This window comes from Miniopterus natalensis, chromosome 4 (assembly GCF_054644295.1).
Source record: "Miniopterus natalensis isolate mMinNat1 chromosome 4, mMinNat1.hap1, whole genome shotgun sequence".
Classification (NCBI taxonomy): domain Eukaryota; kingdom Metazoa; phylum Chordata; class Mammalia; order Chiroptera; family Miniopteridae; genus Miniopterus; species Miniopterus natalensis.
In genome coordinates, this window is record NC_142084.1 from 67,001,328 (window position 1) to 67,029,318 (window position 27,991).

Genomic DNA, 27,991 nt, shown 5'->3' on the forward strand with positions numbered 1-27,991 from the left:
CACTCCCTGCCTTCAGAAGGGACTCTTCCCTGGGGATTTTACTTGAATGAAACAGCGATCAGATGGAGGTATAGGCTGTTCTGAGAAGAAAATGAGCAGGGAAGGGGTCTAAGAGGTGCCGTGGCAATGTTAGGGAGATAAGAACCAAAGGCGAAAAAGCCTTCAGGATGTCTGTGACTCATGCTTTTGCATGAATCACCAAAGTGCAAAGGCCCAGAGGCAGAATGTGCCTAACGAACATTCATGAAGCTGACTGGAAGTCATGGGGAGCAGGAGATCCCTCAGGGTCTCATGGAATGGAGCAAGCACTGGCTTTTCCTCCCAGGATAGAGGGAGCCCTAGAGTAGTAGCCTGTGAGCAGAGGAATGTGACCTTAGGTGCTCACAGGTGCTCTCCAGAGGCACTGGGGAGAACAGACCTGGGGAGCTGGGAGACCAGGGCATAGGCCGTTGCTGGTCCAGGTGGGAGGTGACGTGGGTTTGGACACTCATGGTACTAAGGGAATGACAGATGCTGAAGGTGGGGACTTGCTGATGGATTGAGCTTGGAGGGTTGCAGTAGGGTCTGAGATTCCCATGGGTTCCTGTTTCTCCACCCCCCAGCCCTGATAGCTCCGTTTACTACTAGTTTACTTGGGTCCTGCAAGGGCAGCAATCCCCCCATGGTTCTTGAGGGTGCAACACCCTGAGAGAGCCAAGTGAACTCTGGGCTTCTGACCTTTCTAGGCCTGATTCCCTCTGTAAAAAGGACCTGAGGCTGGTGCCCCTCCTGGGAGTAAATAAGACTTAGCAAATATCTGCATACAAAGGGGTCATGTAGGCTGGCACACAGCAGGTACTCAGGACTGATGCCATAGCACAGTGCAGCTCTGAAGGCAGGAGCCACATTGAGGAACAGGGTTCACTCAGCAATACCCTCATCCACAGGTGTCCCACACTGCCCAGCCAACATCTCGGCAGCTGCTGACCAAATCCTCAGTGGCTTCCAGGAAGGTTTCCTGTGGCCTGTGCTGGTGACTGAGTTTCTGGTGGCAGTGGCTGGTAACAGCCTGGCCCTTTACCGCTTCGGCACACAGGAACAGCGCCCATGGCACCCAGCTGTGGTCTTCTCAGCCCAACTGGCTGTCTGCGACCTGCTCTACGCCCTGACATTGCCCCCACTGGCTGCCTACTTCTACCCACCCAAACACTGGCGCTATGGGGAGGCTTTGTGCCGCCTGGAGCGTTTCCTCTTTGTCTGTAACATGCTGGGCAGCGTCATCTTCATCACCTGCATCAGCCTCAACCGTTACCTGGGTGTCGTGCACCCGTTCTTCACCCGCAGTTACCTGCGGCCCAAGCACGCCTGGGCTATTAGTGCTGTAGGCTGGGTGCTGGCAGCCCTGCTGGCTGCACCCACACTCAGCTTCTCCCACCTGACGACACCACAGCAGGAAGGCAACTGCATTGTGGCGAGGCCTGAGGCCTGCATCAAGTGCCTGGGAACTGCGAGTGACAACCAGCTGGAGGCCTACACAGCCTACAGCCTGGTGCTGGTGGCACTGGGCTGTGGGCTGCCACTGCTGCTCACCCTGGCAGCATACAGCGCCCTTGGGCGGGCCATGCTGCGCAGCCATGGCATGACAGCAGCCGAGAAAATGCATGTGGCAGTACTGGTGGCCAGTGGTGTGGTGCTCTATGCTAGCTCCTATGTGCCCTACTATGTCACAAAGGTAATCAACATCTTTGCCCGGAAGCACTGGAGAAACCGCTGCCCATCCTTTGTCGACATAGCTCAGGCTGTGGAGGCACTGGACCTGAGGTCCTATGTGGGCCATCAAGTGACGCGGGGCCTTGTGCCCCTGGCCATCTGCATCCACCCACTGCTCTACATGGCTGTAGCACCCAGCATAGGCTGCTGCCCTGGCTGCAGGGAGGGCCAGGCCCCAGAGAACACTGAGAGCTCTAGCCAAGCCCTGCCCCTAAATGTCACAGTCACCAAAACCTTGGGGCCCCAGTCCCCTGAGCTGAGCCCATGACCCAGCAGCAGAACCCAAGCCACTTATGCAACAAAGGCCTGTCATGGGAGCAGGAAGCACCCAGGCCAAAGTGGCAAGAATTTCTGCCCACAGCACTAACCACGAGCAAGACTGGAGAGCAAACCCACGAAGGGGGAAGATGGAGCCGAGCTGCCGCAAGGTGGTCAATATTCTTATATAAACAGGACACACATAAGGCAGCCATTGGAACCTTTTTATTGCCCTTGTAGTCCCCTGCTTTCGGAGGCCGTCTTCTGTTGCCACAGGATCCTAGGGCCAGGGACCAAACAGCAGCAGCAGTCACAGCTGTCTTAGTTGGTGGATGGCCTGAGAGGAAAACAGGAGTGATGAGAAGGGAAAGTGTGGGGGCTTCAGGCCCCAAAAGGAATCCCCAACCCCCCACACACATACACACACAAAACTGGGGCCTCTGGGGGTAGGGCAAGGGAAAGGACACATGAAGCCAGACCAGCAGCGACCAGCCAGGCCTGGGATGGCACTGGCCCCTCCTCAAGATGAAAAGGACAATAAATGACTTGCACCTCAAAACAGGCTTGGTAATTATTAAACTGGTGTGGGGCCACAATTAGTCCGAGTGTCGACTGTGACATAGTGATTGGACAGGGGAGGGGTCTTACTTGGCCCACTCGACATTGAGGATGAGGTGGTCATAGCCAAAGCCAGACACTCCGGCAATGGCGCGGGCAGCATCCTCACGGCGGTGGAAGCTGATGAAGGCAAAGCCCTGGGGAAGGAGAGGAAGAAGAGTATTCAGGGCACAGCTAGCCAGATGACCCCTCCCCACGGATGGCTGCCAGCCCACCTTGGACTGGCCGGTGGTCTTGTCCTTCGCCAAGTAGATGCGGGAGATGGAGCCGAAGGGCCTAAAGAGCTCTTGTAGGTCTGTCTCACGGGTGTCCTCTGACAGGTTGGTGACGCGGATGGTGGCATTGTCATCAGCTAGGAATCAGGCAAGGAGAATCAGCTGTGAGTGGCCGGGCGAGCTTGGGCCCTACCCACAGGATAATCACTGGGTGTTGGGAGGAGCCTGCCCACAGGCAAGCATCAGGGTGCCCTCACTGCCTCACCTCTGCGGTTGGGCTGCATGGACTCCCCACGGCGGCTGGCCCCGTCCCGCAGGCTCGGTGGCACGTACTTCCCTGTCTTGTTCTGGGCTGCCTGGACAGGCTCCAGCTCTGGAAACCAAAAGCACAGCTGGGTCAGTCCTCACCCTAGCACAGCAGAGGGACAGAACCACCCAGGATGCTGGCAGTTTCAGCCCTGACCCAGCCTAGGCACTGTCTGTCAAAGCCGCAGGCAACCAGTTGGTCCCTCAGAGAACTGGTGGCCATGACAACATAAAGGTCACATCCAGGAAACCGGCAGCACAGAGCAAGAAACCATAGGTGTTGATACAGTCTGAGGAGCCCACAGGGCTGAGAGCTAGAGGAATGCCTCCCTACCCAACATAGAGGAACACAAGCACAGTCAAGGGCAAGGACAGTCTCCAGGTCCCACACACACGGCAGTTAACAAGTATGCCACACACACAAAAGTCAGATGTAGAGTTGTGGGAAACACCATCAGCAAATCATGCTGAAGGACATGGATTGTCGACAGTCACGTTTGTGAGTCTGCTCATGGGTGTCACTTGCACACACAGAAACACATGCACGGGAGGCAGCCATGTTCATGGCAGACAGACACAGAACACAGTGGGAGAGTCTCACATACAAGGGTCCACCATCTCCCAACTATGCAGTGTAGTTACAAACAGGCATTCACACGGGTGGTTCTCACAGCTCCCAACAAAAAGAGACAGGTGACATCACCAGCAGTCACAGCACCTACCTGGGTAGTCTCTCACACACACAAAACAGGGACTGTGATCACAGCTTTTGCAATGGTATGCTGTAGTGTGGAAGATGATAGCTACAAAAGGGACAGCCCGCTCACACAAAGCAAGTGACAACCTAGGACTCTCCAGGCACATACAGCACCCCCAGCGTCCTCAATGACCTGCCAGCCACACCCCCAGATCATATCACCTCCAGGCAGTTTCTCCTTTTCGCCGGTGGAAAGGCCCAGTTGCTCAGCTAGCTCCTTCTGCATGGGCCCCAGCGTGTCCTTATAAGGGCAGCGGGTGGTCCAGTGGTCACCCTTGCAGATGCGGCAGGACACAATCTTCTGGCCCTTGAGCTTATTCATTGGGTCCTCCTCCTCCTGGCAGTTCAGATCCTGGCAGGGCAGAGGGAGGCAGTTCAGAGGGGCACAGCCCCATCACCACCCTGGCCACCATGACCCCACCCTATTGCACCACTTACCTCCTTGCTGGTGATAAAAGTCATGGACACATCATCACTGACTGTGGTGGTGGCCACATTGGGCCCTGGTGGGTCAAACTCTGAGTTCCCAAACTTCTTCCAGTTCTGGGCTCAGGGCAGAGTGGGGGACAGGTCAGGGCAACAGTAGCATCACTCTGCACCCCAGACCTACAGTAGCCCCTTTCAGGGTGTCTTGAACTTAAATCCCATTCTCCACCCTCTCCAAATGTCCAGTCCCCATCTCCCCCAAAGCAGTGACAATGACAGTTCCTATTTCCTGAGAGCATGCCAGGCCCTAGTTTCATGTCAGCTCCAAGACACCAAGCAGGTCTCAGCCCCATGTTCTAAATGAGAGAAGAGAGGCTCAGGGGGAAACAGCTACACAGCCAACAATTCCTGGGGGACCATGCAGGTGGTAGGCCAAGGAGTGATGCTCAGGGGTGTGCAGGGGTCACCCAACCTCAAGGGGCCTAGGGCTAGCTGAACAACCTAAGCCTCAGCTTCCTCTTCTATAAAGTGGGGACCATAAATGCTCCCCACCTCCCTGCATTGCTATGGGGACCAAACGAGAAAACTCCTCCTACAAAGCATATGGCATGAGGCCTGGCACAAAGTGCACAGATAACTGTGCCAGATCTACTTATTGCTATTGCTTCTTCTGCTATGACCACCTTAGGGGAGCGCTTGGCTCTGTTCCTCATGGTACAGAAGCCAAGTAGAGTAAGAAACAACCTCACCCATTCCTGCATCCTGGACTTTTTGGGACCCCAACAGAGTGCAAACCCCCTAGGCCTCAGTTCTCCTCCAACAAAATAGGTAAATGAGTTATACCTCACTTCTGAAAATAAAGGCACTGGGAAAAAGAATTAATTCCTCTGAGTCAGCCCTCAGGGACGCCCAAGAAAAGGGAGCGGGGTCTCACCTTCCTTCTTGCAACAGCCTTTGAGGCCTTCCGGGTCTCAATTCTGAAGGTACGGACAATCTGGATGGGAGAGGAGAGGTTTGGGCTTCCTGTACCTCAAGGATCCTGGGCCCAGGGGATGTTCCTCACCAACCCACCCAACACATGCCACCCCCTCCTGGTCCAAGTACCCCACCTCCTCACCCAGCCTCACCTTGAACTTCTTGCCATCCTCATCTATCTTATACTCGGTCACTGTCTTGATGTTTCCACTGACCACCTCCTTGGGAGGCGGAAGTGGAGCTGGGACAGGAAAAGAGGTGAAAGGAACTGAGCCATATGCAATGGGGGTTAGGGAGGAATGTGGTTAGGGAGAGAGGTGGCTCAGGGATGGAGTGGAGGTTGTCACTCACCTCCTGGTAGTAGCTCAGGCTCTGGGCTCCTGTCGCCAGTGGCCAAAGGGATCCCCTTGAGGAGCTCACTAGTGACACATTTGTCTGTGAAAGGGAGTGTGGGGAGAGGGATGAGGTGGTGGAGCAGGAGTTCCCAAGCTAAAAAGAAGGGACCTTTGGGATGATGCCCATACCAGGAGCTCACAAAGGCAGGGCCAAGGCCAGAGGACTGGCCAGGAAGTGCCTTGGGATAGCCGTGCGGGGGACACCTGAGCTGGCTGTAATAACCTCAAGCAATGGCAAGGACAGGGTACCCTTGGCATGAAGGCAGGGGCGGGCCACCAAGGCATCCGGGTGCTGGCACAAAAGCAGGAGGTAGACTGTTACAACTTCTTCCCCGGAGTAGAGGAGTGGCTGTGGGGACTTGGGCGGTGGCATGGAAGAAAGGGGCTGGCCAGTGAACATCTGGAATTGGCGATAGCCTGGCCCATATAAGAATGGCGCGGCAGAGGCGTCCGTGAAGGGAAATGCGGGGTCGGACGGAGGTGCCAAGGTGGGGGGCTGGAGCAGGCGGTAGTTAGCGGGCTGGGGGCTGGCCGCGGTGACCCGAGGCGACCAGGCATACTCACCATCCTCTACCTCCTCCTCCACCTGGTCGGCCCAGCTGGGCTTCGAACTGCCGGGACAAGTTTGTGGAGGAAAAGGGGTGAGTCAGCGAAGCCCGCCTCCGGCAGCCTGGGCGCACCCAGGCCCATAACACCCCCTAGGACCCCCAAATCGCCTCCGGAGCCCTTCTCCCCGACCCTCAACTCACTCAAAGTCTCCAGTAGGCATTGCAAAATCTCCTCCACGCAGCCCAAGCCTGGGCCAGAGACCGGAAGGAGAGAATGAGACTTCCGGTTCGTGGCCTACACCAGCCCGCCGGGTGTCCCACAGCGCCCCCTACAGTCAGAGATGTCTGGTATGTGAGCGGCGCATCTCAGGGCTTATCCCATTACCATTAAAAAAAGTTTTAATCCCAGATGAGAAAAAAACTAAAGGAATTTATTACCAGCAAACCAATATTATAAGAAATATTAAAGGGACTTCTTTAGGAACAAGAAGAAGAAAGATTAAAAATATAATAGAATGGCAATAACCACTTACCTATCGATAACTACTTTATTTTTCTAATCTACCTCTATTATTGAAAGTATTACAGATGTCCCCTTTTTTCTCCCCACTGACGACCCCCTCCTCCCCACTCCCACCCCATCCTCTGTGTCCGTGGTGTATATGTATATATACATTTAAATTCTTTGGTTGATCTCTTCCTGCCACCCCCCCCCTCCCCCCCAACCCCGAGAATCCTGTCTGGTGCATGCTTCTATGTCTCTGGATCTATTTTGTTTGTCAGTTTATTTTGTTCATTAGATTCCACACATAAGTGATATCATGTGATACTTGTCTTTCTCTGACTGGCTTATTTCACTTAGCATAATGCTCTCCAGGTCCATCCATGTTGTCTTAAAGGGTAAGACGGCCTTCTTTTTAACAGCTGCATAGTATTCCATGGTGTAAATATACCACAGCTTTTTTATCCACTCATCTACTGATGGACACTTGGGCTGTTTCCAGGTTTTAGCTATTGTAAATTGTGCTACCATGAACATAGAGGTGCATAAGTTCTTTCTGATTAGTGTTTCAGGCTTCTCAGGATATATTCCTAGAAGTGGGATCACTGGGTCAAATGGCAGTTCCATTTATAATTTTTTGAGGAAACTCCACACTGTTTTTCATAGTGGCTGTACCAGTCTGCATTTCCACCAGCAGTGTGCTAGGGTTCTTTTTTCTTCACACCCTCGCCAGCACTTGTTTGTTGATTTGTTGATGGTAACCATTCTGTCAGGTGTGAGATGGTACCTCATTGTTTTAATTTGCAGCTCTCTGATGATTAGTGACGTTGAGCATTTTTTTTTTTTACTTCAGAGAGAGGAAAGGAGAGGGAGAGAGAAAGAGAGAGAGAAACATCAATGAAGAGAGTCACTGATCAGCTGCCTCCTGCACACGCCCCACTGGGGATCGAGCCTCCAACCTGGGCATGTGCCCTGACAGGGAATCGAACCGTGATCTCCTGGATCATAGGTCAATGCTCAGCCACTGAGTCATGCCAGCAGGGTGAGCATTTTTTCATGTCTCTTGGCCATTTGTATGTCCTCTTTGGAGAAGTGTCTATTTAGGTCCTTCACCTTTTTAAAATATATATATATCTTTATTGATTCAGAGAGAGGAAGGGAGAGGCAGAGAGAGTTGAAACATCAATGATGAGAGAGTTTAAACATCAATGATAAGAGAGTTGTCACTGCTCGGCTGCCTCTTGCATTCCCTGGATTGGGGATCAAGCCTGCAACCCGGGCATGTGCCCTGACCGGAAATCGAACCCAAATCTCCTGGATCCTAGGTCGACGCTCAACAGCTGAGCTACGCCCGGCTGGGCAAAAATATATATATATTTTAAAATGCTATTACCCAATGGTAGCAAAGATGTAGAGAAACAAGACACACACATTGTTAGTACATGAAATTATGCAAACATTTTGGATTGAAATTTGACATCTACTAAACTTAAACTGCACAGATATATTTTCCTTTGAGCCAGCTAGTAATTCAACCTGTGATAAAAACTTGTAAATGTTTGCAAAGATGTGAGAATAAAATATCCATGCAGTATTGTTCATGATACCAAAAACTGGAAACACCTATGTGCCCATTCATAGGGGCTGATTAAATAGATTAAAATGTATTCTGCCATAATCCATGAGATGTTATGCAGTCTTTAAGGAAGTAGATCTATTTGTGTTCATGTTAAAAAAAAACTCTCCAAGATAAGAGGAGGAAGCAGGATGTAAAATGGCTTATGTTATAGGAATCAATTTGTGTAAATCTTTAATAGCACAGAGATATGTAGATATATGCAAACTATTTTCAGAAAAGAAATAGCAAACTGTTCCTGAGGGATGCTTTGATAGGAAAGCATCAGGGGAGAAAAGCTTATTTTTTAGACTTTTCTGCTACATTTAAAATTTTTACCATGTGTATATATTATTTTGATTTAAATATAAATATATACATAAATATAAATTTTACTTTATGTGCTTTAGATATTAATATGTAGTATGTATTTATGTAATACATGTGAGATGTAACATATAAATGTATTTTACTATGTTTTACATATCTACTAACTTGCATTCTGTCTCCTAGGACTGGCCTAAGGAAATACACATTGAAGTGCATTAACTTCTAAGAAAGTGTCCAGCACAGTTTGGCTTAAAGGATTGGAAAATTGAAAACTACACAGCCATCATGAATAAGGAATTAGCTAAATGTTGCCTCATCCATACAAGCACCACCCGTGGAGAGAAACCGCACTGCCCAGACCACATTAGCCACTCTACATGGACGCTTCCACGTGTTTCGATTTGGCCTCATCTTTACTTCCTTTTTTTATATTTTTCTGTATGGAATACTTTTTCTTAAATATCAAGCCTGTAACATTTTTATAAAAAGGTGAGCTATTTCACAAGGGTAAGTAAAAGGGGGCCTGAGGGAACATGGGCAGTGGGGAGAAGCCTGAGTAAGAAGGGATGGGGAAAAGTCCCCGAGCCCGCCTCTGGCTGTCCTTGGCACCAACATGTCCCACCTCCAGCATCTCCATAGGACAGCGGCCAGGGCAAGAGCAACAGCAGCCCTGCAATGCGCAGGGGGAGGCACGTCCTCCTCAGGAAGCTACAGCAGCTTCAGGGGCATTTGCTATAACTCATAATGTGGATTCCACTTGTGGTCTTCTCCATAAGAAATGGAAATGCATGTCTGGAAAAAAGCCGTGTTACATTATGTACACGAATGTTCATAGCAGCTTTATTCACAATGGCCCAATCCCAGAACAACTTGAATTTGCTTGCTAGGGCTGCCGTAACAATGTACTACAGTCTGTATGGCTTAAACAGCAGAAATTTATTTTCTCACAGTTTTAGAGGATAGAAGTTCAAGATCAAGGTGGCAGCAGGGTTGATTCCTCCTGAGACCTCTTTCCTTGGCTTATTGATGACTGTTTTCCGGATGTCTTCATGTGATCCTTACAAGGACACCATTCATATTGGGTTAATGACCCCATTTTAACTCAATCACTTCTTTAAAGGCCCTTTTTTCCAAATATATTCACATTTTGAGGTACTGGGGGTTGGGGCTTCAACATATTAATTTTGGGAGAACACAATCAGCCCATAACTCAACTCAAAAGTCCACCAACAGATGAAGGGACCAACAAAAATAAACTGTGGTCCATCTGTATGATGGAGTACTATATAGCAATAAAGAAGGGACAACAACTGCTGCACCCAATGACATGGATGCACACCACAGACACAAAAGGCTAGATACTGTAGATTCCCTTTGTGTGAAATTCTCAAACAAGCAAAACTAATCAATAGTAACAGAAATCAGAACTGTGACGATCTCTTAGCAGGGAGGGCATGGATTTGGGAAGGGTACCAGGCATTCTTCCAGAGTAACAGGAATTTTCTACATCTTGATTTTGGTGGTTGGTGACACAGATAAATACACATGTAAAAGGAATCCAGCTGCACATATAAGATCTGGGCACTTTCACCCTGGCTATTGTGGATCAGTTGGTTAAGTGTGGTCCCATGCACCAGGAGGTCACCAGCTCGATTCCCAGTCATGCACATGCCTGGGTTGTGGGCTGGATCCCCAGTAGATCTGCACTAGGGGTCATGCAGGAGGCAGCTGATTGATGTTTCTCTCTCATCAACATTTCTCTCTCTCCCTCTCCCTTCCTCTCTCTCTAAAATCAATGAAAACATATTTAAAAATATACATACCTGTGCACTTTTATCATAAAATTTGGAAGAGAAAAAAGCAAGGTTCAGAGTCACTTATCCCAATTCTGTTTTAATTATTTGTAGCATTTCTCACTCTTAAAAATCACCTCATTTGTTGTGGAGTTTGTCTGCCTGCCTTGTTCTTGAGGCAGTGTGGGAGGTATTGGTGGATCTTATTGCTATGTGTCCAGCCTCAGAACCAGGACTGGAATAGAGTTGGTACTAGGTTAGTGGTTGTCTGATACTGTCTCCTGTGGACCCTGAGAAAGATGATAGCTACTAAGAAGGGCTCCTTGTAGCTAACTGGGCTCAAATCTTAAAAAACAGAGCCCTAGTAGGGTGGCTCAATTGGTTAGAGTGTCGTCCTGCACACTAAAAGACTGTGGATTTAATCCCTGGTTGGGGCATGTACAGGAGGCAACCAATTGATATTTCTCTCTCTCCCTGCCTTCCTATCTCTCTAAAAATCAATAGAAACATATCCTGGCTGAGCTGAAACACCAACAAGTAGAGCAGACAGATACAGTGCCAAGCAGGCTGGCAGGGAGCACAGCAGACCAGTGAGGAGCAGAGCTGTGTACCCAGAGCGGGGCCTGGCCCCAGGGCCTCACAGCCCAGTGACTATAAGTTGACATTATGAGTTTTCTATTAGTAGTAGCAGATGGCTACGTGTGAGTGTTGACAAAGCCCACAGGAACATTACACATGTGCATGATAATGGTCATTGTGACAATGACAGGGCATTAGAGAGGCTTCCTCATGGTTCAGAAATGAGAAACAATGCTGACCATTCATTTTGATTGTTGTGGAATTCGTTGTACTTTTTCTACAACTGGCCTTCTCTAAAAACTCCAAACATGCTTGAGGGAGAAAAGCAGGTAGCAGATATGTGTAGTAGAATAGCATTTATTTATTATTTTTATTTTTAAATATATCTTTATTGATTTCAGAGAGAGGAAAGGAGAAGGAGAGAGAGAGAGAGAGACAGAAACATCAATGATGAGAGAGTCATTGATCGGCTGCCTCCTGCACGCCCCGACGGGAGATCGAGCCCGCAACCCAGGCATGTGCCCTGACCAGGAATAGAACAGAGATCTCCTGGATCCTAGGTCAATGCTCAACCGCTGAGCCATGCTGACTGAGCTATTTATTATTTTTAAAGACAGAATACAGCCCTAGCCGGTTTGGCTCAGTGGTTAGACTGAAGGGTCCCGGGTTTGATTCCAGCCAAGGGCACATACCTCAGTTGCAGATTCAATCCCTGGCCCTGGTTGAGGTGCGTGCTGGAAGCGGCCTATCAATGTGTCTCTCTCACATCGATGTGTGTCTCTCTCTCTCCCTCTTTCACTCTCTCTGAAAAGCAATGGGAAAAATATCTTTGGGTGAGAATTTAAAAAATAATAATAAATAAGTAAGTAAGTAAGTAAATAAATAAATAAATAAATAAATAAATAAATAAATAAGGACACAGAATACAAAGTTAATGGACGTGCAGATGTGGTAATTGCTGAAAACCATGGATGGGAAGGAGACATAGCCACGCTCTTATAGTGGCTGAGTCTGGGGAAGAAGCAGACGAGGATCTGGGAGGCATGCACAGAGGCTTCAGCAGTGCCTTAAAAGTTATTTCATTGAAAACAACCTGCTGCTATGGGAACTTGTATGGCAATTCCTCAAAAAATTAAACACAGAAATTCCATATGATCCAGCAATCCCACTTCTAAATAGATAAGCAAAGGAACTAGAAAGCAGGGGCATGAACAGGTATTTGTACCCATGTTCATAGCAACATGGTTCGCAATAGCTAAAACATGAAGCAAACCCAGTGTCTACCGAACGATGACTGGGTAAACAAAATGCAGCCTATTTGTATAAGGGAATATGACTTAGTCTTTTTTTTTAAATTTATCTTCATTGTTGAAAGTATTACAGATATCCCCTTTTTTTACCCATTGATCCCCGCATCCACCCCCCACCCCTAGGCCTTCACCTATGTCTGTGTCCATGGGTTATGCGTATATGCATATAAGTTCTTTGATTAATCTCCCCCCACCCAATCCCCCCACTCCTGCCTTCCTACTGAGATTCGTCAGTCTGTTCCATCCTTCTATGTCTCTGGATCTATTTTGTTCATTATATTCCACATATGAGTGAGGTCATGTAAAACTGAATCAGGAAAATCAGAATACCTGAATAGGCTAATAACAACTGATGAAGTTGAAGCAGTAATAAAATAAAAAAAATCTCTCAGCAAACAAGAGTTCGGGTCTGGATTGCTTCACAGGGGAGCTTTCTAATTCTTTAAGTTGTAGGGTTAGATAGTTTACTAAAAATTTTTCTTGCCTTTTAAAAAAAATATATCTTTGATTTCAGAGAGTGAGAGTGAGAGAGAGTTGAAACATCAATGATGAGAGAGTTGTCATTATTGTTACATTTCACGTTGTCCCACAGCTCCCCTAAACTGTCCTCCTGGTTTTTAACTTTTTTTCTTTTTGGATTTCTGATTGAGTGATTTTTTTCTACCCTGTCTTCTAATTTGCTGATCCAGTCCTCACCTTCCTCTAATCTGCTGTTTATTCCTTCTAATGTATTCTTTATTTCTGCTATGTCATTCTTAATTTCCTTCATAGTTTCCATATCTTTCTTCATGCTGTTGAGCATGCTTACAATCAGTATTCTGAATTCTATATCTGATAGATTGCTTATCTCCATTTCATTTAGCTCTTTTTCTTTAAACTTCTCTTGTACTTTCATTTGGGGCTCGTTGTGTGTTTTTTATTCTTCCCATTTTAGCTGTCTGTTTGGGTTTGTTTCTATGTACAGGTAGGCCTGCTAGGACTCTCTTTTTGGAGGGTCTCTGGTGCAGGCTGATGTCAGATGAAGTTTGTGACTGGCCCTGAGTACCCTGTTTGGAGCTACCAACAACTCTCAGCTTGAGGTCTCCTCTGCTGGGGCTGGGTGCAGTTGGACAGGACCAAGATGCACACCAAAGTCTGCTTTTCCAAGGCCCAGGTCCAGACAAAGATCAGGCAAAGACTCAAAGCACTCTGAGGTCTGCCTCTGCCTGCAGGCTGATTAATCTGATTCTCTTAATGAGCCTTAGGCTTTAGAAACTTCTTAGGGTAGGGCAAGAGGTTTTCCAGAAGGGTGGGGCAATTGCGTCCCCCAACAGGCAAAAGCAGCAAAATGTCTGCCTAAGAAAGAAGTCCTCTGCAGTATGGGGGAATCATTTGGCACAGGAATCCAGAGGGGTGTCCTCCAAGCTCTATCTCCAGAGCCCATAACCCTAGATTCTCCTCACACAGCTCCAGTCCACTCTGCCCTCCCTCTGCTGGAGCCCAAGGTGAATAGCTGCACAGGAAACTTTGTGCATTGGCTCTTTAAGAGGGTGCCTGAATTTCCAGCCGTATCTCCCTGCCAGACAGAAACCGGGCTGCTTTTCACAGCCAGATGTTATGTGGGCATCCCCAGAGTCCTCAGTGGGAACCTCCCACAGCTGAGATCTCCTTCCTGACCTTCAGCTGCTGCCTGTGGGAGCCCGTCCAGGCCTCTCGCGCCTCTGCACTTCCTACCGGTCTCTGTGCGGTCTCCACTTTTCCTCCTTGGTTATGAGGGTGCTCTCCAGCTTGTCTTCAGTTGCAGTTGATTATTCAGGATGGTTTTTCTATATTTTAGTTGTAATTCCAGTTTGGTCTGGGGAGAGTGTCAGTGTATCTTCCACTCAGTCCGTCACCATCTTTAATCTCATGACTGTCTTAAAAAGAAGGAAATTCTGACACATGATAAAACATGGTTGACCCTTGAGGACATTATGTTCATGAAATAAGACAGTCACAAAAGGACAAATACTATATGATTCCAATTATAGGAGGTCCCTAGAGGAGTCAGATTCAGAGACACAGAAAGTAGAATGGTGGCTGCCAGGGGCGATAGAGGGGAATGGAGAGTTAGTGTTTAATGGGAACAGTGTTCCAGTTTTGCAAGATGGAAAGAGTTCTGGAAATGGATGCTGGAAGCAGTTCCAAAACAATGTGAATGTATTTAATGTCATTGAACTGTACACTTACAAATGGTTAAGATGGTAGATTTTATTGTATGTAATTTTACAATTTTTTTAAATAAAATTAAGAACACATAAACATACATACAAAAGTCAAAACCAGCCCAGCCGGGCGTGGCTCAGTGGTTGAGCATCGACCTAGGATCCAGGAGATTGCGGTTCGATTCCCGGTCAGGGCACATACCCGGGTTGCGGGCTCAATCCCCAGTCCTGGGTGTGCAGGAGGCAGCCGATCAATGACGACTCTCATCATTGATGTTTCTATCTCTCTCTCTCTCCCTTCCTCTCTCTGAAATCAATAAAGATACATTTAAAATAAATAAATTAGCTTACTTAAAAAAAAGTTACAAAAGTCAAAACCACAGTGAGACCCTGGCCAAGTAGCTGGTTAGAGTGTCATCCCAATATGCTGAGGTTTCAGGTTTGATCCCCATTCAGGGCACATACAAGAATCAACCAGTGAATGTATAAATAAGTGGAACAACAAATTGATGTCTCTCTCTCTAAAAAAAAAAAAAAAAAATCAATAAATAAAAAATTCAAAAAACACACACACAATGAGATACTAATTCATCCATTAGGATGATTGTTATTTAAAAAACAAACAAAATAATGTGGCGGAGAAGATGTAGAGAAATTGGAACCCTATACATTGCTTGTAGGAATGTAAAATGGTTTAGTCGTTGTGGAAAAGTTTGGCAGTTTATTAAAAAGTTAAACATAGAATTTCCGTATGATCCAGCAATTCCACTCCTAGGTATATACTCAAGATAACTGAAATGGAGGTTACCAGGGGCTGTGTGTGGGCAGAATGAGGAGCTAATGTTTAATGGCTAGTTTCTGTTTGGGAAGATAAAAATGTTCTGGAAATAGTAGTAATGGTTGTACAATAATGCGAATGCAGTGAATTGTGCACTTAAAAGTGGTTTATATGGTTAAAAACAAAAACAAAAAACCCAGTCATGATTCTTGGCTGAATAACCTAGATCATTAGGGGTTGCAGAATGGTTATCTAAATCTATTCTTTCGCCTGAATTTATAAACTGCCATTCTATTGGAAATAGAGCTTTCTCTTTATTGGCAGGCACCGTCTGGTTATGATTAAATACAATTCCTGCTGGAAAGAGAATAAAGGCTTGGGTTTTCCCCTATGAATGATTTCAAAGTGTGGCATTTAATAATAGTCACCTCAAATGGTAACAAGGCTTTCAACATCAGATTTTGTTGATTAATGTACATCAATCTACTACAATCACTATTTTAACTTCCCCAAAAGTTATGGAATATAGCTTTATTTATAGAATCTTACATAAATCACCCTGGGAAAACCACCTTCAAGATCATGGTATCTCCTCTGCCAGATAAGTATACAATCATTCTTGTCAATGTTCCAATTCCACCAGGTTTTTCTTCCTGGGAAAAGGTTGAACTTGAACCCAGATGAAAAGAACTTCCCTGCCAGCAGGCCAGGGAGCAGAAGTTGCTGGAAGCTGTGTCCCTTCCCTCTGCTCCACCCAAGCACTTCAGTGCCCTGCCTTGGCCCACAGCCTGGCCCAGGCCAGTGCTCTAGGGGTACATGGAAGCAGATATACCTCACAGGCAGCCAGTCACTTGGGCTACCCCTGGAACTTCACCCACCACCCAGCTGAGACCCATGGCTGAGCCACAGCAGGAAACATATGGTTTCCACTCTTTACGCTACAGTGAATCCTCAAATTGTTCTTGGTAGCGTCTTATATATCTGAAATGACCTCAACTATAAAAGTACCACAAAATAAGATAAATCAGTAAGTTGGCTAGGTTAAAATACATAATCAATATACAAAGTCAATAATCAATACAAGTCAATTATCCTTCTGTGGGCAAAAGACCACCATTTGGAAAATAACATCCCCTTTACGCTAGTAATGAAAGGACTAAATACCTATAAATCAAGTTAAGAAATTTACAATATCTACATGAAAACTTGAGAATGCCATGAGGAATATAAAGAAATATCTGAAGAACCAGAAGTACCAACCCTGTTCTCAGAAAGGATTCTCATTCAGATGTCAATTTTCCCCCTGAAGTCTGTGAAGCCACATGGATGAATCCTAAAAACATGCTGAGCGAAAAGCCAGACACAAATGCCCATATGGAGACAGAACTGGACCAGAGAGGTTGCATGTAGGTGGGGGAAGGGAAGTGATTAACTGAGTGTCAGCCTGTACACTGAAGGGTTATCAGTTCGATTCCTGGTCAAGGACACATACCTGGGTTGCAGGTTCGATCCCCAGCCCCGGTTGGGACACGTGCAGGAGGCAACCAATCTATGTGTCTCTCTCACATTGATGTTTCTCCTTCCCTTCCACTCTAAAAAAATCAATGGAAAAAATATCCTTGGGTGAGGATTAACCAAAAATAAATAATCAGGGAACTGATGAGATTCCTAAGCAGAACAGCCTTCAAGGTGCAAAGCAGTTTAATCCTCACCCAAGGATATTTTTTCCACTGTTTTTTCAGAGTAGAAGAGAGAGGGAGGGAGAGAAACATTGATGTGAGAGAGACACATCTACTGGCTGCCTCCCACACATGTCCCGTCCAGCACTGGGGGATCCAGCCTACAATCGAGGTACATGCCCTTGACCATAATTGAACCTGGGACCCTTCAGTCTGAGGGCCAACACTCCAGCCGCTGAGCAAGACTGGCCAGGGCACAAAGCAGTTTTAATCAATGCTATCATTTGTAGCAGAGACATGAGTTTGTACTTAGGCACAGAATCACTTTGGAAGGAAATAAGGATTCAGTTGTCTCAAGGTGCCTGGGATGCAGAAAAGAGGATAATTTTCACCATACTAACAATATACTTTTGAGATTTTAGCTTTAAAAAAAAAAAAAAAAAAGAAGATATAGCTAAAAAGTCTCCAATGGGGGAACTTTACCAGATACCATATTGAACTATTATGTTTACCACATGTACCTGTTACCTGTTCAAACACTAAGCCAAGATGCCTGTTTGCATCCTTACAAAAGTGATTCACATTTTAAAGAGATGTCATAGAAATACAGAAAACACAAGCTTATGATTAGGGGGCAGGGAAGGCCTTTCTAAATAGGCTCTGAAGCCTGGCCGGGTGCAGCTCAGCAGCTGAACATCCACCTAGGATCCAGGAGATCGCAGTTCGATTCCCGGTCAGGGCACATGCCCAGGTTGCAGGCTCGATTCCCAATGACTCTGATGTTTCTCTCTCTCCCCCCCTCTCCCTTCCTCTCTCTGAAATCAATAAGTATGTTTGTTTGTTTGTTTTAAAAAAAAAGAACCTTAAAAAAAAAAAAAAGGCTCTGAAAAACAGAAGCAGACAAATATAACCTAATCCCTAAAAATAAAATCTCATGTGGCAAAGATATAACTCAAGGTGAAAATAACACAGGAGAAAAATCTAATGCCAGCACAACTCCCAGGGAAGACAAAGTCATGTGTCACCACAGAGAGAAGGAACGAATTCCAGTGGCCACCAGACACATGGAAGTGTTGAATCACTCCTTTAAAAAAGCTAACAAGACTTTCACTACTCCCCTGACAAGGTCTACAGGGGTAAAAGCCAGGGCAGACTAAAGGAAAGTTTGCATTGCTAGAGGAGGAGCGCTAAGGCCTCTCCAGAGGGGTAGGTTGGCCACATATTTTGAAATGGAAATAAAAAAACGTATACTCAATAATCTCAGAACTTCTTGAGACATTTCCCTGAAGGAAATGATGGAAGAGAATATTTCAGTGTGGTGCGGTTTGCAGCAAAAAGAGGCAAACACCTAACTACTTACTATAAGGGACTTTGTAAAATTTGCATTTCAATTACATTTAGTCCTTTTGTCTTATGACTAAAACATTTGGGACTCATTGAGTGAAGTTTCAGTTGAAATGCCTCTGAGGACACCATTTATTAAAGTACATGTACAGGTGGTGGAGCAGGTGCCACTCAACATCCTAATGGTGGCCCTCTGGGTCTGGAGGCTGGTGACTGATGCTGTAAAATGCCAGCAAAGCAGAAGACAAAGAAGCAAGTCCTTTCCCAAAGACACAAAGATAAGTTTTGTTCATCTTAGAATTCAGGATTGAGTTAGGCTGAAGGCACAGAAAGCTCACCTAGCAGGTTCTTAAGCAATAAGGGATTTATCTGGGAGTGACAGGCTAGGGCTCCAACTAACTCCTCTCTTATTGCTCCAAGGGGCTTCTGTTCTCATGGTCACAAGATGGCTGCTGCACTGCCAGGCACCACAGCCCACTCCAAAGAAGGCCTACAAGGCCATGGGTTAGGTCAACTAAGACTATTCCTTTAAAAGGCCTTACTGGAAGCCATACTAGCAAGTTCTTGCATCTCATTGACCAAAACTAAGTCTCACAAGTTAACACCCACCCCAACACACACATGGGACACATGAAGTTATCATACAAACACCTCTGTGGGACCACCTTCAGCACTAACAAGCCCATTCTCATCCAGAAGTCATCAAGAAACAGCCAGAAGTCCCTTGTATTTCATGAGTCACCACCCAAAATGATTTATAGGAGAGATTTATTTGAAGAAATATTACAACATATAAAAACTACATAAAGTCTTAATTTCCACTCATACAGTGGTAGATTTAATATAATGCATAATAAAAAACTTTTAAAATTCAGAATGCACAAAGTACTGCACAATTTGATCACTAAGTCATTAGTTGATAAGCAAACCTTACAGAACAGCTTCATGTCAGCCAAGGCCACAAACACCGTGTACAACACATTTGAACTGACAGATTTCAACATGTTAAAAATACAACATCAGTGCACATTGGGGATCCCTGGTGCTAGATACAAGGGCAATGGGAGGGTGAAACTAGTCCTTGGCAGCTTTCTCCTCGATATTAACTGAAGAGAAAGAAAAGGGAAAGTTACTGCAGAGAATATATACAACATCACAATACAACAGGCAAGCATCATAAACAAATGAAGTCAGGAACTACCTTAATGCCCAGGCATCAGTGTTAGTGGCTGACTGTAAAAGAGCCTATAGCAGCTCTGAATGAATATTCAGGGAGAGTGAGTGCTGCTCAAAGTGGTTCCCTAGAAGTTTCCAGACTGCCTAGATTAGAGGCTGAAGCAGGCCCACCTGAGCTAGGCCCACCCAGCAGGACAGGCTAAAGTGCCCTGAGACCCAACAGCTCACTATGTGCTAGGTCTGCTCTGAGCAGTTAACATGTGTGTCATTCCATCTCACAGCAGCCCAGAGAGAAATGAGGCCACTAGGAAGGGTATGTGACTCGCCCTGAGTCCCAGAGCCTAGAGTTCTACCCTGGCTGCCCCCAGCCCACCATACCTGAGGCACTCTCTTGAGCTTTGGCCAACATACAGCACTTGATCTCCAAGCCAATGGCTTTGGCCAGGGGTGGCGGCACAGCGTTACCCACCTGCAGAGAGAAGGAGGGTGATGCCTAGTTTGGCACAGCTAGGATCACCATCAGCCTCCCCTGCAGCATCAGTGCAATGAGGACATTGGGCCCTTGGTCTCATATTCACATGGGTGCCCAAAGCCCTTCCACCACAATGACCCATTGGACCTGCCCATCACCTCATCCACCCCAAACAACAACTTGTCCAAAACCACCCACAGAGAAGGGGGACATTAAAGGGCTTTTGAAAAAGGCAAAGATCCAGACATGGAAGTTAACATGCTTCATTTCTAGCTTAGTGGCTGCTTTCAAAGAAAAGGATTGGGGGTAAGGGATGAAACAGGAGTTTTCCACTATAACCCCCAGGCTCTGCTAGCTTTTTAAGCGAAGTGTGTGCATTACTTAGATAGAAATACATTCATTTAAGAAGCCAACCTAGCCCAGCCAGGAGTGGCTTAGTGGTTGAGCGTCCACCTAGGATCCAGGCGATCAGGGTTCGATTCCTGGTCAAGGCACATGCCTGGGTTGTGGGCTCGATCAATGACTTTCTCATCATTGATGTTTCTGTCTCTCTCTCCCTCTCCTTTCCTTTCTCTGAAATCAATAAAAATATATTTTTAAAAAATAAATAAGAAGGCAACCTGCCCTGGCTGGTGTTGCTCAATGGTTAGAGCATCAGCCCATGCACCAAAGGGTCACAGGTTCCATTCCCAGTCAAGCGCACGTACCTGGGTTGCAGATTCAAACCCCAGCCCCAGTCAGGGCGCGTCTGGGAGGAAACCAGTTGATGTCTCTCACATCCATGTCTCTCTCCTCCCCCTTCCCTCCCTTCTACTCTCAAAAAAAAAAAAAAAAAAAAAAAAAAAAAAAAAATCAATGGGAAAAAATATATCCTGGGGTGAAGATTAAAAAAAAAATTAAAAAAAAAAAAGCTGCCTGGCCGGCCCTGGCTCAGCAGTTGAGCGTCGACCTAGGATCCAGGTGATCGGGGTTCAATTCCCGGTCAGGACACATGCCCGGGTTGCAGGCTCAATCCCCAGTCAAGGGTGTGTAGGAGGCAGCTGATCAATGACTCTCTCATCACTGATGTTTCTATCTCTCTCTCCCTCTCCTTTCCTCTCTCTGAAATCAATAAAGACATATTAAAAAAAAAAAAAAAAAAAAGCCAATCTAACACCCTAAGAATCAGTGAGGAATTATTGGTTCATTTCAACCCTTAGCAATAGTGAATTTTCACCACCACACATTTAGTCTACTATGTCTCTGAAGTTCACTGCACTGAAACTTTCCTTTGGGGTAAATCTGCCTTAGAGCTATAATCAGCAACCAACATGCTTAGGGACTCAGCCTGACCTGTGAGCATACAGGGCCCAGGGACAGGGACCCCCCTTCCTGGTTGTTCCCCTGCTGTGAATGCTGAGGCCAATCAGTGTCCCTGTGTGAATTGTGCTCCCTGCTGAACCACTCTCTACCCTGTGCAGGGGGCAAGAGGGGCCTCCCTCCCATCTGCCCTTTCTCAAGGCCACTCCACTGACCTGCCGGTGCTTGTCCAGGATATTGCCAAACAGCCTGTAGGTGTCTGGGAAGCCCTGGGAGCGGGCACACTCCCGCACGCTCACAACACGGTGCTGTTCTGGGTGAAGCACACGGCCCTGGGGACGAGAGGCATGGTGGGGCAGGGAAACAAGACCACCCATTGCAGGCAGGGTGGAAAACCATGGAGAAGCCCAGCCTTGGGGCTTGGCCAGTGAGCCTGTCTCCATCAGCATCAAGGCAGGAAGTGAGGAGTGCTGACTCCTGACAGGCCACTCTAATCTGCTGAACCCATGCCTGTCCCCTTCCCAGGCCTGACCTGGGTCCTCCAACCTACCTGCTTGCCCATGGGCTCGGGGTTGGTGACAGTTGTGCTGAAGAACCCATCCCACTCAAGCCGTCCGTAGAGGCCAGCCCAGTGGTTGTGTCTGTTCCCAGTGTGGGGCAAGCACCAGGGGATGAGGGTGTTGAACTGTCTGGCTGTGGAGTCACAGGCCTTGCCCGCTGGAAGAGAGGGCTGCAATGAGGCTAAGGTTACAGAACAGGAGGAAGGCCTGGGAAGATACCTATAGCGTTTGGAGCCTATCCAGGGACAGAGCAGCCAACAGTCCCATTCCCTGGGCACAGCTATTACCATGGGGATACCCAGGCTTGGCATGTGCGCCCTGCCAGGGCCACTGGGTTAGCAGTAGCACCTAGTATCTCCTGCGGGGAAACCTGATAACAGTGCTCCTACACCAGAGCTGACTGCTGTGGGGGAATCAGAACCCAAGGGGGCTAGGGCTTCACAATAAACTTGAGGGAAGCCACATCCAGGGCACAAACAGGGGTCCCACCTTCCACACAGGAGCAGACCCCTCGGAGGGCCCCAGTGCTGCTGCAGCCGTTCTTCTTGTCATGGTAGGTGTACCGCAGCTTCCTGGCCATGGTGCCATCTGAGAGCCGCACCTCGATGTTTGGCAGGTCACGCCAGTCTGAGCCCGGTGCCAGAGGGATATGCCGCATGCGGGCGGCCACCAATGCACTCATGTCCTAAAAGAGTGAGGCAAGGCCGAGCTGTCACCCAGCTCAGGGAGCATCTGAGCATCTGCAGTAGGCTGGGCACCACTGCTCTAGTCACTGGGAACACCACCATAACCAGGAACCCCCAAGGGGCTTATATTCCATTTGGGAAGAGTTACCCAAATGGATAGCCTGGGGATTATACATGTGCCATGAGACAGAGCTGGGATGTGGAATAATGTGGGGGAAACAGGTAACGGGATAGCTTAGGGCAAGTGTGGGGAGGATGCCTGAGCTGAGCCCTGAAGTATGAGGAGCCAGTAGCCGGGGGCACAAAAGGCCAGGTTTGGCCTATTTGGGACAACATGCTGAGAACAGGAATGGCAAGAGAAGTCCGTCAGCAGAGGGCACTGACCAGACACACCATTCCAAGCCTATTCCACGAAGAGCAAAAGCTCTTACTGACGCTTTCCATAACTATGTGATGCTGTCAGGGGCATGGGCAGCGGGGAAAAGAAGAGAAGCAGGAGGAAGTGAGGCTGGGAGCTCATCAAGACAATGATTTGGGTTAGGGGCCAAGAGCAGAGAAGCTGGAGGGCGGGCTGGGATAAGATCCTGCTTTCCACCCCAAGCCTTGGCTGGGCTCCCCACAGGTCTGTTGTTCCTGTGAGGCAGCTCGAAGGAAGGTCCCCCATTGGGCAATGTTACCTTACAGATGTGGTCCCTGAGGATGGGCTGGTACTGAGAGCCCCGGAGCTGCCTCTGGAACCAGGACTGAGGCTCCCCGTTGTACAAGATCTCCAGTGCTGAAGCTCCGTTCCGGATCTCAGGAAGGTCAGACATCGTGTCACGTACGGTAATAGTTCGGAATGGACCCGAGCTCAGCCTGCAATAAAGTATTGGTACTTCTGGGGACACACATCACTGCTGTTCATCAAATCATAGTTGCCATCCCCTGACTGCTGGCACTGCCCTCTAGCGAGGACAACCCAGCTCAGAGGTCATAGGGCTGCCTGAGGTCACACAGGCAGTATTCTTCTTAGACTCTGTCTGGGAAGGGAATAGGCTATAGTTGGGTTTTGCTGATGACAGCAGCCAGGCCACTGCTCTGTATATAGTACTTACTTGGAGGTCAGAACTTCAGACAAGGTAGCAGAGTGCCAATGCCAAACTTCCTCGGGTAATGCTCACAAACACCGTGACACAGCAGAGTGAGCAGGGGGCTCCTACCTGGTTATGTTGCTGACAAACTTCTTGTCGTCCACCACGACGCTCAGCTGGCAGGCCCGGGGCGCAAACACGTGCAGTGGCTCTGGGAATAGGGGGAGCTTCTCCCCAGGGGCCGCCGCCAGGATAATGGCTCGCCTTCGTGTCTGGGCTACGCCATACTGACCAGCCTGTGCACAGGAGAGCCATAAACACAGGGTCAACTGGCACCTCCGACTGGCTGAATCAAGGTCTGGGGTCAGCAACACCCTACTTTCTGGAGTGGCTGGCTGGTGCACAGCTCACCTGGAAAGGCCCCAACTAAACTGAGCAGGTTTACTCCCAACAAGTAGTGAGACCAGCCCTGGCTGGGTAGCTGCTGGTTAGAGCGTCACCCTGATGTGCCAAGGTTGCGGGTTCAATCCCCAGTTGGGACACATAGAAGAATCAACCAATGAACGAATAAATAAGTCGAACAACAAATCGATATTTCTCTCTCCCTAAAATCAATTTTTTAAAAAAAGTGAGGCTAGATGAAAGAACCTCAGATTCCATGTGGTGGCCATTGGAGAAGACAGAAGTGAACCCTGCTGGGGATTCAGCTACCTCTTTATAGAGCACTGTAAGGAACCCCACCGTCTCAGCACTTGTGGAGAAGAGAGGCCAAAAGAGACTGCACAGAGCCTAACCACTTACCTGGCAGCCCATGGATACAGGCAGAACACTGCTGCCAACTAGGCTTGACCAGTGGGCCTAGAGACCACAGAGGCTGAACTGAGGGGAGCCAGGCAGCCTTGGCACTTGCTCACTCATGGCTTTCCAGCCAACCTTCTCTCCCATTTTGATAGTCATCTCAGTATTAGTTATGCCAACAATGAGTGAATGGATACACAGAGTGGCTGCTTTCAGATAAGGCCTACTCCCCATGGGTCATCCCAGATTGCTATCTCTGCAGGCACAGCCACTGGTAGCCACCTGAAATGTGGCCCTTTGCCTTCTCTAGGTGTTTGTATGCACTTGCATTCACCCATAGGAAACACTCGTGTTTTACCCTGTAACATTTTGGTCTATGTGTGGTTCTGCCAACCAGGCCTCACCTACCCCTCCATGGAGATCTAACTGATGCCTGGAGCATCATACTTGCCCACCACCATGCCCTATCGAGGAAAAAGAACTGGAAACAAAGCAGCCAAGAGCCCCCTTGCATGCAGTCCCTGCTCAGCACATGAGAGGATATAGCTCTCCAGAAGACCCTAAGGGGTCGACCTGCTGGGACACTGGCTGAGCTTTCAGATCTGAATGCTGTGGGCTTCACAGTGGTGAGTGCAGACCTCAGCAGCCATCTCCCTGTCCTTGCCAGCACAGTAGGCTACCACTCTAAGGCCTGACCCTTTGAGCCTTATTTTCAGTTGGAGACAGTTTGCTGCAGTCCAGGGACTGCTGACTTTCCTCCCGTCCACATTCATCTGCCCACCTTTCCCCCTTCCCTGTGAGTCCCACCTGCAACACGCCAAAGGTGCACTGATAACCCATGCGGACCAAGCAGCGGAGAGTGAGCTTTAGGACCATGGAGCGCTTGAAAGAGACAAAGTTCCTGACGTTCTCCAGGAGGAAGTACCTTGGCCGGTAGTAGTCACAGTAGCTGTGGGAGGCAGGAGAGACTACAAGTCATCATTTGGATCTAGATAAAAAAGACCTGCTCTACCAAAAGCCATTCCTGAAAGGTCAATGTCTGGCCATAGAGAAACTGAACCTCCCAACTTCTGAGGTCTCTGCCAAGCAGAAAGTGAGCAGTGAATTTCCTGAAGGCAAAGGCCTGGTGTTTCACCTCAGAACATGGACTTCAGCAGCTGCAAAGGCTACAGCAGTTACCGTTCACCTGGCACACCCAGCACTGCAAGCCCAGGGCAGTCTATCTAGTTACCTATAGGCAGCACTGAACAGAGGGACCTCTGTTCCGTTTACCTGAGGAAAGAGACCACCAGAGAGTTCTTGAACTTGGAGTAGGTACGAGAATTGAAGCGGTTCATGCCACTGAAACCTTGGCAGGGTGGCCCACCACACAACATCTCCACGTCTCCTTTCTGAGGCAGCTTCTGGCCGCGGGAGTTGGTCACCTCCCCAGCCATGACCAGCTTCAGCAGGACATTGCAGTCCTCCATGAACACTGTGGACCTGGGGTTGTTCAACCTGAACGCCTGGGCCGCAGGGTCCCACATCTCAATGGCCCACAGTGTTTCTGAGATGCCTGGCAGATAAAGGGACAAAGATGGGCTCTGAACATCCTGGAATGAGACTCTTGAGTCAGAAAGGTGACCAGAGACAGAAAGCTCTTCCAGACAGAACATGTCCGGTCTGGTTTTACTAGTTGTGCAAAGCAAAAACCTCCTGGCCTTTACCTGCTTGGTGGAATCCTTCCGATAATCCCCCACACCCAGAAAACACATCCAGGGTCCGCAGTTTTGGCAGGTGAATTTCCGTCTTGGGTTCGCTTGGCTCACATGTCTGAGATTTTGCCCTGCCTTTCCCTGGAGGACATAGGCCACAAATTAAATCAGGGCTTTGACTTGCTTTCTTTAAACACCTTATTGATTCAAAGATGGCTTCACTTTGAGTTGTTAACACAGAAAATAAGGCAACATCAGAGGCTGTTCTTTTACACTGATCATAAATATCACGAGTTATAGAAAATGGACTTGAAAAGAACCCTATGGAATAACATACCTTTTCCCTTCCCTTTCCCTTTGTTTCCAGGGCTACGGGCATGGTTGGGAGGATCTTCAAAGCTTTTGCTCTTGGCATTATAGGCCTGGGAAGGGAAGAACCACAATATTCTGGCGGAGATTCACATTGGTCCCCTCTCTAACAAGTTAATTTGATAAAGATCTATTTAACTTCTCCCTGAATATGTCCATAAGCAATTAGCCACTACTAAGTACTTTGATTTTACTATACTGGAAATAAGTTGTATTAGTACAAATATTTTATGTGGTTGACATTGAGATTCCTGCTTTATATAAGTGCCTGGACTGCTCATTCTAAAAATAGGCAAAAGCCAGGCTGGCATGGCTCAGAGGTTGAGCATCAACCTATGATCCAGGAGATCGAGGTTCTATTCCCAGTCAGGGCACATGCCCAGGTTGCAGCTCGATCCCCAGTAGGGGGCGTGCAGGAGGCAGTTAATCAATGACTCTCATCACTGATGTTTCTCTCTTTCTCCCTCTCCTTTCTTCTCTCTGAAATCAATAAAGATATATTTAAAAAAATAATAAATAAAAATAGGCAAGTGTTACACCAAGAAACTACAGTCTCATGAAGCTATCTACACTGGAACCTGGGGAAACAGGCATGTGTCATTTTTAAGTGCGCCAACAGAGAAAGGCCATGCTCAGACAATTTAAAAGTGATTAGCTTGGTTAACAGACTCCTGGATCTTTTCTCAATAACCAGGGCCAGCTACATGTGTGTGGTCCTGAACTGGATGCACATACCTGGCTGAAGGGACTGAGGGGCAGGACTGTTTCTCCCTGGGAAAGGGGCTCCTTTCCCTAACTCACACTAAGGTTGAGCTAGAAGAGGCGACCTAATAGTCTTCAAATAAATTTTCATTGTATTAGGACACTCAAGTATTATATTTGTATCCTTGTACTATTTTCTATATTTATTGATTTTTAGAGAGAGGAAGGGGAAGAGAGAGGAAAAACATTGATGTGAGAGCAGAACATCGATATGCTGCCTCTTGCTTACTGCACATCCCTCACTGAAGAGCAAGCTGCTACGGGGGCATGTGCCCTGACTGAATTGAACTGGTGACCCAACCAACTGAGCCATACCAGCCAGGGATCATTGTACTTTTTAAAAAGCCAAATGTAGGAGCATTTGAGATCTCTGGCTTCCCAGCAATTGTCAGTTTGGCTCAAATAAAAGCTAATATGAATAAATAATAAAAAGCCAAAAGTATTAAGTTTCAGACTTGAACGTATAATTAAACTGCTTTCTCAGGGGCTGTGAGAGTTTGACCTGGAGCCCTTACCCCTCCCTCCAATAAGCCCAGAGCACCACCTCAAGGAAGTAGAAGCGGTCTGGGCCTCCAGTTGAGAAGTCCTGCAGGCACTCGGGCAGGTCCTCCCCGTATTCCACAGTGCAGCGGCCCTGCACATCAGTGAAGTCCACCACGGCCTCCTCATCACTCCAGTAAAGCAGGTTGATGTCTGCATGGTAACTTGCTGGAGTGGACTTGTGTGTGTTCTCCGGCCTGTGAGC

General features: G+C 47.7%; 3 protein-coding genes across 3 annotated transcripts in view; 1 reads left to right on the plus strand and 2 right to left on the minus strand.

The window, feature by feature from the left end:
- The first annotated feature begins 62 nt into the window (after positions 1–62).
- P2RY11 (purinergic receptor P2Y11) lies at positions 63–2,323 on the plus strand. The gene is made up of 2 exons (XM_087816165.1): positions 63–68; positions 857–2,323. The coding sequence occupies exons 1-2, from the start codon at positions 63–65 to the stop codon at positions 2,015–2,017; spliced, it is 1,167 nt and encodes a 388-aa protein (XP_087672291.1). The 3' UTR covers positions 2,018–2,323.
- EIF3G (eukaryotic translation initiation factor 3 subunit G) lies at positions 2,217–6,515 on the minus strand. The gene is made up of 11 exons (XM_016207960.2): positions 6,449–6,515; positions 6,264–6,310; positions 5,656–5,739; positions 5,457–5,545; positions 5,264–5,323; positions 4,342–4,446; positions 4,066–4,255; positions 3,106–3,213; positions 2,841–2,977; positions 2,656–2,762; positions 2,217–2,344 (listed from the first exon to the last, which is right to left on the minus strand). The coding sequence occupies exons 1-11, from the start codon at positions 6,466–6,468 to the stop codon at positions 2,329–2,331; spliced, it is 963 nt and encodes a 320-aa protein (XP_016063446.1). The 5' UTR covers positions 6,469–6,515; the 3' UTR covers positions 2,217–2,328.
- Positions 6,516–19,111: 12,596 nt separating this feature from the next.
- The window catches only part of DNMT1 (DNA methyltransferase 1), a 42,261-nt gene continuing 33,381 nt past the window's right edge, over positions 19,112–27,991 (minus strand). The window contains exons 29-40 of the mRNA XM_016207954.2: positions 27,791–27,983; positions 26,453–26,537; positions 26,128–26,256; positions 25,694–25,976; positions 25,229–25,370; positions 23,753–23,919; positions 23,231–23,408; positions 22,357–22,552; positions 21,858–22,024; positions 21,523–21,639; positions 19,915–20,005; positions 19,112–19,466 (exon numbers count right to left, since the gene is read on the minus strand). Of these exons, the coding sequence (XP_016063440.1) occupies positions 19,435–19,466; positions 19,915–20,005; positions 21,523–21,639; positions 21,858–22,024; positions 22,357–22,552; positions 23,231–23,408; positions 23,753–23,919; positions 25,229–25,370; positions 25,694–25,976; positions 26,128–26,256; positions 26,453–26,537; positions 27,791–27,983 (1,780 nt within the window). The 3' untranslated portion in view covers positions 19,112–19,434. The remainder of the gene's footprint in view (positions 19,467–19,914; positions 20,006–21,522; positions 21,640–21,857; positions 22,025–22,356; positions 22,553–23,230; positions 23,409–23,752; positions 23,920–25,228; positions 25,371–25,693; positions 25,977–26,127; positions 26,257–26,452; positions 26,538–27,790; positions 27,984–27,991) is intronic.

What these genes read in the sequence shown, in the direction of transcription:
- EIF3G (XM_016207960.2), bottom strand. Translation starts at nt 6,468, where the DNA reads ATGCCTACTGGAGACTTTGA. An exon ending in CTTTTATCACCAGCAAGGAG is followed by an intron (nt 4,256 to 4,341) that starts GTAAGTGGTGCA and finishes CTGCCCTGCCAG; the next exon opens with GATCTGAACTGCCAGGAGGA. An exon ending in CATGCAGCCCAACCGCAGAG is followed by an intron (nt 2,978 to 3,105) that starts GTGAGGCAGTGA and finishes CCTGATTCCTAG; the next exon opens with CTGATGACAATGCCACCATC.